Genomic DNA, 12,857 nt, shown 5'->3' with positions numbered 1-12,857 from the left:
CATTAAAATTCTTACTACTTTTATTTACTTTAAAGTTATAGCTAAGTTAATGGTAAAATGCTCTGGGCTTGAGTCTAGTTATTTTATAAGCCTTCCACTGTTGTAGCATTTCTACCTCCTACTAAAATTAGTGATTTTTGGTTGCAAATGTTTGTTTTTAACATGTAAATTAATATTCTGAGATCTTGCATCCCCAACTCCTTAATTAAAAATCAGAACAAATTTGTTTTCTTCTAATATCTATTATCCATGAAAGAATACACAAGATCATAGCGCTATCTTTACACAGAAGCATCATCTATTTTAAGACTCTTTTAAGAAATAAATGGGACAATCCAAGCCAGTGAAGATCAGAGATCCTGGCTCCATTCGAGACTAAATTATTCAATGAAAACTGGCCAAATGGGAAGGTTACTGAAAGGAAGTGGGCAGTTTTTGAGAATAAAATAAAGTCTATTTTAAGGCTTGTGCACATTTGAGAAGAGTAGTCTGATTTTCCTGGGATTTTCACCCTCATTTTTTATAGTGTAGTATTGTCACAGGTATTTATTGTGAAAGCCACTTTAGTATCTTATCTTAGTAGTGTATTGCAATAAAAAAAAAACCTTGAATAGTGTACCCTGCTTATGAGTGATGTTATGTATCTCCCTCTGTGCCCAAACCACTTATAGTCTCTAGTCGCAGTCTTGGCTCTCTAACTCAAGTTTGTGCTTTTAGTTCTGCAAGTGCTGAGTTCAATCCCTAGTGTGATGGCTGCCATCTTGACCATCACACACGCACACAAGGAGGAAAGGTTGGGTTAATGCTGCTCCCACAGAAGTTACTACTTCATCAAGAGCAGACTTAGATAATGTTTGTTTAAAAAAACCCCAATCCCAGCCTGTATCATGTCAAGTTGAAACTTCATGATTTTCCCTTCTCTTCCTTACAGTCATTAATTCACATGTTAACACTCCTGCTAAATAAGTCATGCCAGAAGAAAACTGACCTTGTTGGCAAAATGTTCTGAAAGTGAATATTAAGCCAAATAGCTCTGGCAGAGGCCAGGTGCGTGTACTGCTAAACGCTGAGTAGACTATGACACAGCCAACTTTTAGTGTGTTTTGTTCTTTTTCTAACATGCCAAAATAATGATTCAGGGAGAAATCCTAAATCACTTCTTTAAGGGGAGTAATTATGGAGAATCTCTTAAAAACAAAACAAAAAAAAAAAACACATCTCCCCCAATGTTTGAGGGTTTTTAGCCATCTGCACACTGTCATTATGGGGCACTCAGAGAGCATTTCTACTACTTACAAATCTGGAGGAGTTGTCGTTCTTCACAGTTTTGGCATTGCCAAAAGCTTCAAGAATCGGATTTGCCTGAAGAAGCTGCTTTTCCAGCTCACCCTAAAATTCAGGCAGATGCAAGTTAACCTTGAATTAATCAGTTATTTAAATGAAAACAGAAAATGCACATACCTGAGAAACTCAAATTGATTTAAGCCTAAGTGTATTTTTGCACTCCTTGTAAATTTATTTTTTCCTCTAGTAATCTTTGTGTTTATTATAATGGTGCACTGCAGTCTATTGCTGTTCTGTACACAAAATAAATAAGACCCTTTTCCAGCATTGTTGCTTGTTGAGGATCAAAGTCTGCTTATCTTTTTAGCCTCTTTACTGATTTGCCTTAATGAAAAGGGTCGTTCTGTGTCAAATATGGATATTTTTACTTTATTACCAGAAATACTTAGAACCTGCTGACTTTTTCCAAGTTAGTGTACTTAGATCTCATGATAGAAAATGATGTAATTAGAAAAAAACTTGCTGAGAATTTTAATGTAATGCTGCACAAAGGTATAAAGCAGATTACACCAAGTCTATTAATCACATTACATGCAGGGCTATTTAGGTTGAATATGGAAATGAATTACTTTATTTCAAAACATGACCATGAATTCCCATGCAAATTTACACACACTCTTATATTGCTCATTTTGATTAGTAATTGTGAATTAAGCAAATCATGCAATGAAAGCAAATATGCACTTAATCCTATTTCTAGCACAATGATGCTAACAATTAGTAATTCTGCCTGAGGCGAGTTGCATCTGAATTCCTCCTCCTCATCTATACTAATCATTCATTGTCACATTCTGAATCCGTATTAACCTTTATTTCCAGGTGTCCTATTCTTTTATTTTTCTCCTGCTATGTGCCGCTCTTTATACAATGCTCTGTATACCACTTCAAACATAGCTTTTAAAGCAGAAATTTCTTGTAAAAGCTTAATATTTTTTTAACAATGTAAATTCCAAAAGTTGCCTTCGTTAACTGTTAACTGAGTACTGAGTCCAGAGGGAATAACTTAGAAAACTACCACTTGCCATGAAACAGAAAAATGTACACTCTGTATACATCTGTTTATAAGGCCATCCCCGATGCAAGGCTAGCTCCCTCTCGATCAAAACATCAGTTTTGTGCGATTAGAAGGTTGGCTAACCCTAACACCCTAGCCCCACCCCTTCGGAGTCCCCTCCCCGGCTCACTGCATTCCGCCTCCCTCGGTGGCTCACTCTCCCCCACCCTCACTCACTTACCCCCTGCCCCAGTTCAGTGAAGGTGGTGTGGAAGGGGGTGAGATCTCTAACTGGGGATATGAGCTCCAGGGTGGGGCCAGAAATAAGAGGTTCAGGGTGCAGGAGGGGGCTCTGAGCTGGGGCAGGGATTTGGAATGAAGGAGTGGGTGAGGGTTTTGGCTGGGGGTGCAGGCTCTGGGGTTGGGCTAGGGATGAGGGATTTGGGGTGCAGGAAGGTGCTCCAAGCTGGGGGGGGGTGGAGCCAAGGGATTCAGAGTAAGGGAGGGGGTTGTGCATTGAGGCAGGGATTGGAGTGCAGGAGGGGTTATGGGCTCTGGGCTGGGGGTGTGAACTCTGGAGTGGGGGTGGGGCCAGGGATGAGGGGTTCATGGTGTGGAAGGGGGCTTGGGGCAGGGGTTTGTGTGCAGGGTGAGGGCTCTGGCTGGGGGTGCAGGCTCTGGGATGGGCCTGGGGATGAGGGGTTTGGGGAGGCTCAGGGCTGGGGCTGGGGCAGGGGGTCAGGGCGCAGGCTTTTCTTGGGCAGCTCCCGGTCAGTGGCGCAGCAGAGCTAAGGCAGGCTCCCTGCCTGTCCTAGCTCCACACTGAGCCCCAGAAGCAACCACAGGCACTGCCCCCCCAGCTCCCATTGGCCACAGTTCTCCGCCAATGGGAATGTGGAGCTGGTGCTCAGGGCATGGAAGGTGCGTGGAGTCCCATGGCCCTCCCTGCCTAGGAGCCGGACCAGCTGGTTGCTTCTAGGGCACAGCATGGTGCCAGGACAGGTAGGGACTAGCCTGCCTTAGCCCTGCAGTACCGCTGACTGGACTTTTAACGGCCCAGTTGGCGGTGCTGACTGGAGCCCCCGGGGTCCCATTTCAACCAGGCATTCCAGTCAAAAACCAGACACCTGGCAACCCTATCCAAACACTATCACTGTCATTCATAGATGCCCTGTACTATGTGTGACAGGGAAGAGGCCTGACTATAGAAAAGGCAACAGCTCATTAACATCTTGCTAAACTCCTCTGTTTGGACATGGTTGGTGTATAGGTGTAGGAGTCCTGGTTATTCAGCTCAGGGTCTCAACCAGGCTGAACTATGAAAATATCTAGCTAGTAGTTTGGAAGAAGAGGAATAGAAATTAGCTAATTTAAGAGCCCTAGAGAAAAAATAACTGCCTGGAAATAAAACCCTGAGAGGTTCCTTGTGCAAAGCTGCTACCATGCTACACTGGGTTGAGCAATTCTTTCCAATTATACTCTGCCATTATAACAACCCCAGTTGTGCCAAGAGCAGGGTTTGATCCTAGGACCTTCTAGAACAGTGGTTCTCAACCAGGGGTATAGGTATAGGTCCAGTGCCCCCTGGGGGGGGTCACAAGCAGGTTTCAGGGGGTCAACCAAGCAGAGCTGGTATTAGACTTGTTGGGACCTGGGGCAGAAAGCCAAAGCCCCACCACACAGGGCTGAAACCGGGGCCTGGAGCCCCACCATCCAGGGCTGATGCTACAGCCTAAGCAACTTAGCTTTGTGGGCCCCCTGTGGCAGGGGGCCCCAGGCAATTGCCCTGCTTGCTACCCACTAATGTGTGCCCTGGCTTTTCTATGCATAAAAACAGCTGTTGTGGCACTGGTGGGCCATGGAGTTTTTATAGCCTGTTGGGGTGGGATGGGGGCTCAGAAAGAAAATGGTTGAGAACCCATGTTCTAGAGCACTGTAAGCACAGACCTCCACTGCTTGAGTTAAAGAAGCAACCTCATTAATGGAGAGCTATAACAGAGCTTTGGATCAGCCACTAGAGTGGCACAATGACCTATACTTTACAGTGTCAAGCCCCACTTGGATAGTACAAATCATTGGTTATCTAATCATAGTTCCAAATTTGCAGCTAGTGTAAGCAGGTATATCTCCACTAACCTCCGTTGTCTACCCTAGCAGTTAATTTAGTCCATCATACATGAGATTTCAAAGCAGCTTGTCAAATGAAATATTAAATACAATCAACAGAGGTTAAATTAACATGATCCTCAATCTTAACCTAAATCTGAGTGGAAATTCATAAGCAACACTGCATCTCAAGAACCACACTAATAAAAGAGCAGAAGACATACTGAAACCCTTTTGTACTATTACTAATTGTAGGAGCAAGTTGGGAAACATGCAAAGTTTTGCAGACAGGCATAATTTTCCATGGTTGTAGGAAAATGCAGAATTATAAACAATATCAAATGGAAAGCATGCAGAGTTACAAATCAATCACACACTGTGATGGATTGGGAATTATTTCACAACAGTCCTAAAAAGTTCAACCTGAAGCACAGAAAGTCTCTGGGTACTTTCATTCAGAAACCATATGGTTAAATTTCAGGCTGATTGGCTCTTTCAGGATCGTGGGAAAATTCATTCAAACTATGAAAATCTGGATACACACACACGCGCGCACACAGAGAAAACGGTGCCACTTGAAAGACAACCCTCTGTGTCAGACTTCAACTTTTCCTGGAGTTTGACACAGTTAGGGTTAATACATGTGAACATTGGTGCTATTGTTGCTTTTTTGTCATGTGATACAAGAACTACATGTTCCAACAAAAATCTTAATTTTTTGGGTGCAACAATAGCATGCAGATCTACACTCAGTGCCTTTAACACACATCGAACAGTCTAAGTTACTCACGTAAGCAAAAGATGGACCTTGCTGTAGTTGAATAATGTGGTATAAAACAAACATCAGTATTTCCATCACACATACATTTGTGGCTCTTTTGTTTTATTTTTCTACATAAAAATAACCAACAAACAGTTTCTCTATACAAATTAAACTGGGGGAAACAAATGGGAACAATCTGTTATAGACATACCAAGAGTCTAACTATAGTGCGCACACGGTTCATTTGAGAAGGAGTTGATTTATAAAAGACCTGATCCAAACTCCATTTGAGTCCAGCAGGAGTTTGTCCATGGACTTCAATGGACTTTGGATCAGGCATAAAATTAGTCCCTCAATACAAACCAAAGAATATTTTTTTCAGGATAAATTCCTAAGCCTCCTCTGGGGCATTTAATGCAGCCAGAGATTTTTAGGGTGAATATAAGTGAGTCAGCAGCCCCAGACATGGAAGTCTTCTATTTGCCCATAGAACAGAGAGCAGTTTGGGTTTTCCTCACCATTCTGCCTCGTCCTTACTTGACAGGATTCATTTTCAGGGGTGAGAGTCTCAGGACCAGATCAGTCTCAGGGCCAGTTCAGTGCTTAGCCCTTGAGTCTTCCCAAAAAAGTATGAGTCAGCACCAGCTGTAGTGGCAAAGTGGCTAGCTGGCCCTTAGGAATGGCCTTGAAACCATTTGTTTGTTTCCCATAGGCCACTGAACACTTACACATTTAGGGCCTGATTTTTCAGAAGTGTTCCACCTCAGGAATACCAGGCCTTTATTCTCAGTTTCTTTTCAGTGAACATAATGCCGGTGAAAGGTGCCAGACTGAAACCCTGGATGCTGGAGTTCTCGATATGTCTGCATAATAGGTATAGGAACAGCAAGGGCAGCACAAGCTTCCCCACGCTTGTTGTGTGCTGTGGATACTTATCTATCAAGGACTGGTAAGACTGTCTCATTCACATAGTCTAAACAGCCATCTAATGGTTCAACTTCCAGTCACTACCAACCTGAACTAAATTTTAACTGATGACCTGAAAAAGAAAAGTGCTTCATATTCTATTATCAAACCCCTGTCTGAGCCAGCCAGACCTGCATGTTGGGCCTAATGCTGCATTCCTGGTACGTGGAAATCTTACTGAAGCAGGCCCATTATGTCTGTGATGGACTGACTATCCCCCACTCATCCTGTAAGGGGTTTAAGACAGGCCAGATGGGCCAATTAAAACAATAAGCAGCTGATTAAGTAAGTAGGATCAGCTGGACAGGAATAGGTGGGGCTTATAAAGCCCAGGAGCTGCTGGGGGGAAAGGTGGACACTGTGAGAAGAGAGGGAGGAATAAGTAGAGCTAGTACTCTTCCTAAGAAGAGGGAGGAGTCTGTTAGGAACTGGTAAGCCTAGGAAGAAAAGGGGCATCTTCAGTAGGAAGAAGCCTAGGGTTATGGCAGTGAGGCTATGAAGAGAGAAGGCACAGACTGCTGAGCTGAGGGAACCTAGGCTAGAACCTGGAAAAGACAATAGGACTGGATTCCCTGACTAGCCACTGGGTGGGGGGCACAGAGGCAGTGAGTGGAAAGACTGCCTAGGACTATTGAGGTGCTAAACCTCCCTGAAGGGGGGAACATGGGCATTAAGACAGCTGGAGGGCTGAGCCATGAAGAGATCACTAGGGTTCCTGAGGCTGAGAGAAGCTGCAGGCAGACAGCAGAGACTGAGTGATGGTGTGCAAACCACAGATGGGAGGGATCTCAGCCTCCAGTATATCAGGAGGAGGTACCAGTCTGGCGGTGAGTGGTGCACCCTGTGACAGTGTCATAAATTTGAATTGCTACAGCTTTTATAAAATTGATGTTGGGTAAACTTTTCAAAAACCTAAAAATTGGATCAACTTCATTTCATCACACAGGTTTATGAAACATTCCTCCTCTTGTGTGAGGTAGGTAGGTTGGTTGACCTAACCCCTAGTGTAGATGCAGCTAAACCAACATGAATTCCTCCACTGAGCTAGCCTCTGCCTCTTTGGGTGGCGTAGATCCTCTACAGTGAGAGAAGAATCCTTCTGTTGCTGTTATGCTACAGAGATGTAGCTGGAATGCTGCGGCTGTGCTGCTGTAATGCTTGTAGGGTAGACATAGCCCTTATCACTTTGAAGATCACTGGGACATAGGCTCCCAGGTGCCTTGCTGCTTTTGATCTTGCTCAAATACTTTTCCCTAGTAGAGCTGAACAATACTATTTAATGGCATTTCTACTTCTTTTTTTAGTTGCCAAGAGGCAAAGGTAGGGAAAATAGGGAACATAACTCCTTGTGAAGCTCATGCAGTCCATTCTAGGCTGTAAATAGATGATATCCCCATGGAAAGCTATGAATACTCTCTTCCAGCTCAGTACATTCTGACTTTGTGCCTAAAGGGATGCCAAACAAAGTTGTTGGTTTTTTTCCATAAACATGAAACTGTGATTGTGTACTCTTAATATGTCAACTATTTGGCAAGACATGGAAGTAGCAAACATTTTGATCACTTAATTGACTTGCTGTTAACATAGCTGGCTAAGTACAGTCCTGATAAACTACAAGTTAAACAAAAAAGGAAAGCAGCAAGCTATTGAATATGGAAGAGGTCACTTACAGTGATACTGGTGTCCTTCTTGCCCTTATGCGAGGAAGCAACAAAAGCCAGGTATTGAATGACCTTCTTGGTATTTTCTGTTTTACCTGCACCAGATTCACCTCTGGGGGGAGGGGATTTAAAAGAGAAAAACACAGGTGACTCTTGGGTTCCCTCCATGATGTGATTAGGTATGTAGGGTAAATAGTAAGAGTGTGAATACTATACTAATCAAGTTCAGCATTCTACCCCAACCTGCCATCTCTTGCACACCCCACATTCTACCTGAATTCAGGATGCCATGAATGCAGTATGAGGGCCATAGCTTTGTTCTTTTTGTATCTTGACTGGCTATTGGTCCATTTAAGGTGATTCTAAGATGTCATGCATGTTTGAAAGACTGTTCTTCTCACTCTGGGAATATTTGAGCATTTATAAAGGGAAGGGGATAAGTCTGCAAATATTCTGAAGTGGGAAGGTGGGGGACTCAACAGCAGTGGCAAGAATCATTTGCACTCCATAGTTTATTTTAATCCTAGAGCTAATTGCTCAGATTTTTTAAAAATCTCAGATAATATGGGAATGATCTGACTCCCCGCAAAGACAGTGGTGAAACTCCCATTGAGCTTGGATCATACAGAGGCCAGGATCTAGCCTAATAAGATTGCTGTGTGCAACTCTCACAGAGGGCTCCTTGATGCAGGGAAACCCCAACTGATGCAGTTCTAGATAGTATAGCAACTGTGAATTGGTACAGTGGGGCTCTATTTCCACACTGACACTCTCAATGGATTTCCAGATCAAGTTTGTTTACGAATAAAATAATGTCCTTCTCCCCCGCCTCCCCCAACAACAGCAAAATCAGCCAAAAATTCAGGATGTGGAAGCCAAGCTGGGTTCTTTTGGACTCCCCAGCTTTGCCGCTAAATTTTTAATACATCTCTATAGCTCTGTTTTCAACACAGCTAAACAGATAAAAGTGAGGGGCACATCTGGCCCTGCAACTGAAACTTAGCTCACTTTACTGAGCATGTGTGAGCCAGAAAAGAATCCAGCTCATTCTGCCCAGAGCTCTGCTGGGCTAACTGTCAAAAGCATCAGACATTTATCTTTTGCACTTGACTCTGAAATCAGACCGTTGGGAGCAGATCTGAATGAGAGGGTACCATTTTTACATAGTCACTTTTCAGAATTGAGCTACACTGTGAGCCCAACTATTCCTTCCCTACACCTAATGTTACTCTACCTTGCCTCTTCTAGATTTCTTTGGCCCTGGTCTCATTTTAATAAAAGGTAGTCTACACAGCAATCCTGGAGTGTAATGGCAGCTTGTGTAGACCTATCTGAGCTAGCTTTAATCTAGCTAGCTTGGGTACTGCCAGTGAAGATGTGGTGGCATGGCTTCAGTGTGGGCAAGCCTGCCTAGAATCCTGAGTAACTACTTGACGTCAGCACAGGCCAGCCACCCCATGCTGCCACGGTCCGTTCTCCAGGACCTGTGACAGTACTTCACGAGCTAGGCTAAAACTAGTCTGGATGTATTTACATGAGCTGAGTCATAACCAGCGATATAACCTAAGGTGTCCCTTTGCGCTCCCCTGGCCATTTGAAAGGGCCTTAAAGTGGGTATGAATATAATTTAAACTCCCTTTAACGCCCCTTCACGCTACCAAACCAGCATCAAGGGATCTTAGGGGCCTGATTCTTATTTAGACGTTGTTTTTTGCATTAAGTGGGTTTACAAAAGCATATACAAACTCCCATTGACATTTAATCAGGTCCTTTGAAGTTGGACCTATTTCACTGCATCAATTATGGTTCTTTTCCTAATTAGGAAATATAACTTTTTCTGTACAATTCCCTCCTATGGTAGGTACTCCATGATAAGTGTTCTTGTTTGCAGAAGTTTAACAAGATTAACAGGCTCCTTTTCACAGGACTAGGTTAGTTTGCACAATTTAGAAGACAGATCCCTCCTTGCATGGGCTTCAGAGTTGAAACATTTCCATGTTTTATTGATAAAAAATTAAGTGTCCTGGGAATGATTCCAAGCTAAGCACACCAATTTGAAATCTTCTGCATACAGACTTTTCAAACAAATCTACCTTACAACTTTGTCTTTTGGAAAAATAAAAAACTTTCTTCTAACAAGCCCTGAGCTTTGAACTATTTCATTTAGGAAAGGTTATTTGCAGTTCATCACTACGTGAACTGCATTTCCTCTCTCCCAGGGCAACAGTGCCCATCACTGGGCTTTCTCTTAAATCCCTGGGAGTATTACCATATATGGCATCATTTTACTTGTAATTATACTATGATACAGCAGCTCTCAAGTTACTTAACATTTTGCTCTGTGCTGTCTCCTTAACCCTTCTTTCTTCCAAGCTGGCTGAACACCATCCTGTTTTCTGCACATCAATTGTGAGGCTTATTTACTTTATTTTGAAGTGGACAATGAAAAGTTTAAATATGCTCCTAAATGTCAAATGCTTTTGCATGCAATAAAAAGATAAGATCAAAGCAGCAGGAAATGGAGTAAAGAGCTATTATAGATCAAGTCTGGTTATAAGAGATGCATCCTCCTATCAAGAGACTGTATCTAACATGCTGCACCTGATCTTTGCTAAAAGACCATGGAGATCAACAGGTCTGATGCGCTGCTATCCATTAAGCAAAATAGGTAGCATCTGTAATCTGAAGGGAACATCATAGTTTCAAGGTTTACAGTTGATCCCACTGATTAAACATCACAATGTGTAAAAACTGATATCAAACTATGGAGGGCTAAAATGGCTTGGCCCAGATTCACCCGTTCCCACCACCCTCACCTCCCCAACCATCTAGGTATTTGTAGGGTGCCTTCTATGTTTTGCTTGTTCAATGTACTGAAATCTTGGTGGCCAGCATCTTGGATGGTGTCCTTTCTGGAACTACTGCCCTGTAGCACAATTTAGCCAAGCACTGGTCCTGCTGACCTGTCATGACATAGTACCCCAAAGAATCACCTTCCAAAACAACTGGTCCTGGGATGCCAAAAATATACTCTATTGCTGTGCCATGCCCTACGGTAGGTAAAGTAGTTGAAAGAAACTCTCTGGTACCACGTTTTCCGCCTGGGTCTCTATAATCTTCACTCCCCTTCCCAGCACCTGGTCACTATCTCCCCCAATATAGGTTTCCAGGTGGGGCTTTGTCTGACAAGCATCTTTTAGGGTTTTAGGATTGAACCCTATACAAGGTGTACTCCACAGCAGAGCCCCTGACCTCCCAGGAGGTGCCTGGCCCTCTCTTGTGGTGATCTATAAATCTCCGCATGTATTTCTGGATTGCTCACAATGGGAGATGGGATCCCATACTCCCACAAGTCGGCCACTGCTCTTTGATCCTGGCCCTGAAGAACTAGACAGATTGGTCATGTATCTGAGACATTCTGAAAGCATAAATCCCACTTCTCTATAATAAAGAGGCAGCACAATAATTATAACTGCAAAGGTAGAAACCTCCTCAGAGTGGGTAATAAAAACCAAATAACACTTATCTCATGAGTCTGTGGACTACAAATGCAACATTTCATCTACCTACAATGCACATCTCCTACCCCACTTCCTTCCAATGAATTATTCTTGCCAAAGTAAAAGCATATTGCTGAGTTTAGAGGCCCTGTCTCTGAAAAGCAACCATTCTTTCCTTTGCTTAGGGGTGCTGAAATTTGTACCCTCTCTTAGCCACTCTTTACCAGTCCTTGTCTGGTTAAGGACTCAATAGGGGAATAAAAGCACACTACTGGCCCTGGTTCTCAGCTGCATTCCAGCCTTTCTACACTAGTCCAGCAGCCGGATTGCTCTGCACCCCCATGGCTGAGCATTACACTGGGCCTATACCTGGCTCTCAGAATCTAGCTGAACTGGTGTAACAGCTCTAAGCTACTGGCATAGGGTGAATGGGGATGTGGCTAGAGCTCTCTACATTCTGGATATTCTGGCCATGTGGAAAGCCTCCTGAAATAAGAGCAATCCCAGGGGCTGCTCTAAATTACACTGGGGGTGCTTGGCATGCTCCACACTCAAGGTACATCTTCGCTACCCGCTGGCTCGGTGGGTAGTGATCGATCTATCGTGTCTCATCTAGATGCGATAAATCAATCCCCGAATTGACGCCTGTACTCCACCTCGGCAGGAGGAGTAAGTGGAGTTGACAAGGGAGCCACCGCGGTCGACCCGCCACCCTGAGGATGGCCAGGTAACTCGAACCAAGATACTTTGACTTCAGCTACGCGAATAGCATAGTGGAAGTTGCATATCTTAGTTCAAACCCCACCCTAGTGTTGCCCAGGCCTGAGAATCTGAGAGGGGTGAGGGTAATGGAAAGCTCTTTATTCCATACTAGCAGTGACTCTGGAGAGGCTCCAAATTGGGCCCAGTGAGCCTACCGTGAAGTTTGCTCAGCATGTGTGCATGCTTGAAAGAGTCCATGCAGCCTCAGTTCAGCAGAAAGCTCTATCCCCTATTCTGGAGCTACACAAGGCGTCTGTATGGGAGAGAAGCCAGGCAGAGGCGTTTGCCTGCACTAGCTGTTGAATTGGCTTTGATGCCTGGTGTATGTCTGTGGTGCCTCTGGGGCTGCTGCACAGGGGATGGTAAAGAGGTCACAGCCCAGCCTCAGTCTCACCAGCTCTTCTGGGGATTAGCTGCCATTTCCTAAACTAGACTGAAGAACAATAGCTTATAATACATAAAAATAGAATTGAAAGTAACATGGCTTGAATTCTCATGGGGACCGTTCTAGTGGGCACCCAGTAGGGCTCTCAGTGATTAAGAGCTCAACAATTTTTTTTTAATCTTGTTTTCCCAGGTTCATAACATCTAACGCCATTACTTTTTTTAACTGAATTTTTTCATGTTTTGTCTCTACTTGAAGGGTGGGTGTGTCTTAAGTTTGAGCAAACTCCCTTCATCCAGTTGAGGTCTAGAACAGCAGGAGAAATTCTAACCATACTCTTTAGTCAAAATGACTAAACCTGATGCACTCAACTGCA

General features: G+C 43.7%; 1 protein-coding gene across 3 annotated transcripts in view; it reads right to left on the bottom strand.

The window, feature by feature from the left end:
* The window catches only part of MYH11 (myosin heavy chain 11), a 100,775-nt gene that overhangs the window by 38,204 nt on the left and 49,714 nt on the right, over positions 1–12,857 (bottom strand). For 2 of the 3 annotated variants that reach the window (XM_073362342.2, XM_073362340.2), the window contains exons 5-7: positions 7,844–7,946; positions 5,235–5,255; positions 1,297–1,389 (exon numbers count right to left, since the gene is read on the bottom strand). In XM_073362342.2, coding sequence (XP_073218443.1) covers positions 1,297–1,389; positions 5,235–5,255; positions 7,844–7,946 — 217 coding nt within the window. The remainder of the gene's footprint in view (positions 1–1,296; positions 1,390–5,234; positions 5,256–7,843; positions 7,947–12,857) is intronic. The other variant, XM_073362341.2, reaches the window with a different exon arrangement.

Source organism: Lepidochelys kempii, chromosome 10, assembly GCF_965140285.1.
Source record: "Lepidochelys kempii isolate rLepKem1 chromosome 10, rLepKem1.hap1, whole genome shotgun sequence".
Taxonomy (NCBI): Eukaryota; Metazoa; Chordata; order Testudines; family Cheloniidae; genus Lepidochelys; species Lepidochelys kempii.
The sequence above is the reverse complement of the archived record's forward strand: the minus strand, read 5'-3'. Positions and strand labels throughout refer to the sequence as shown.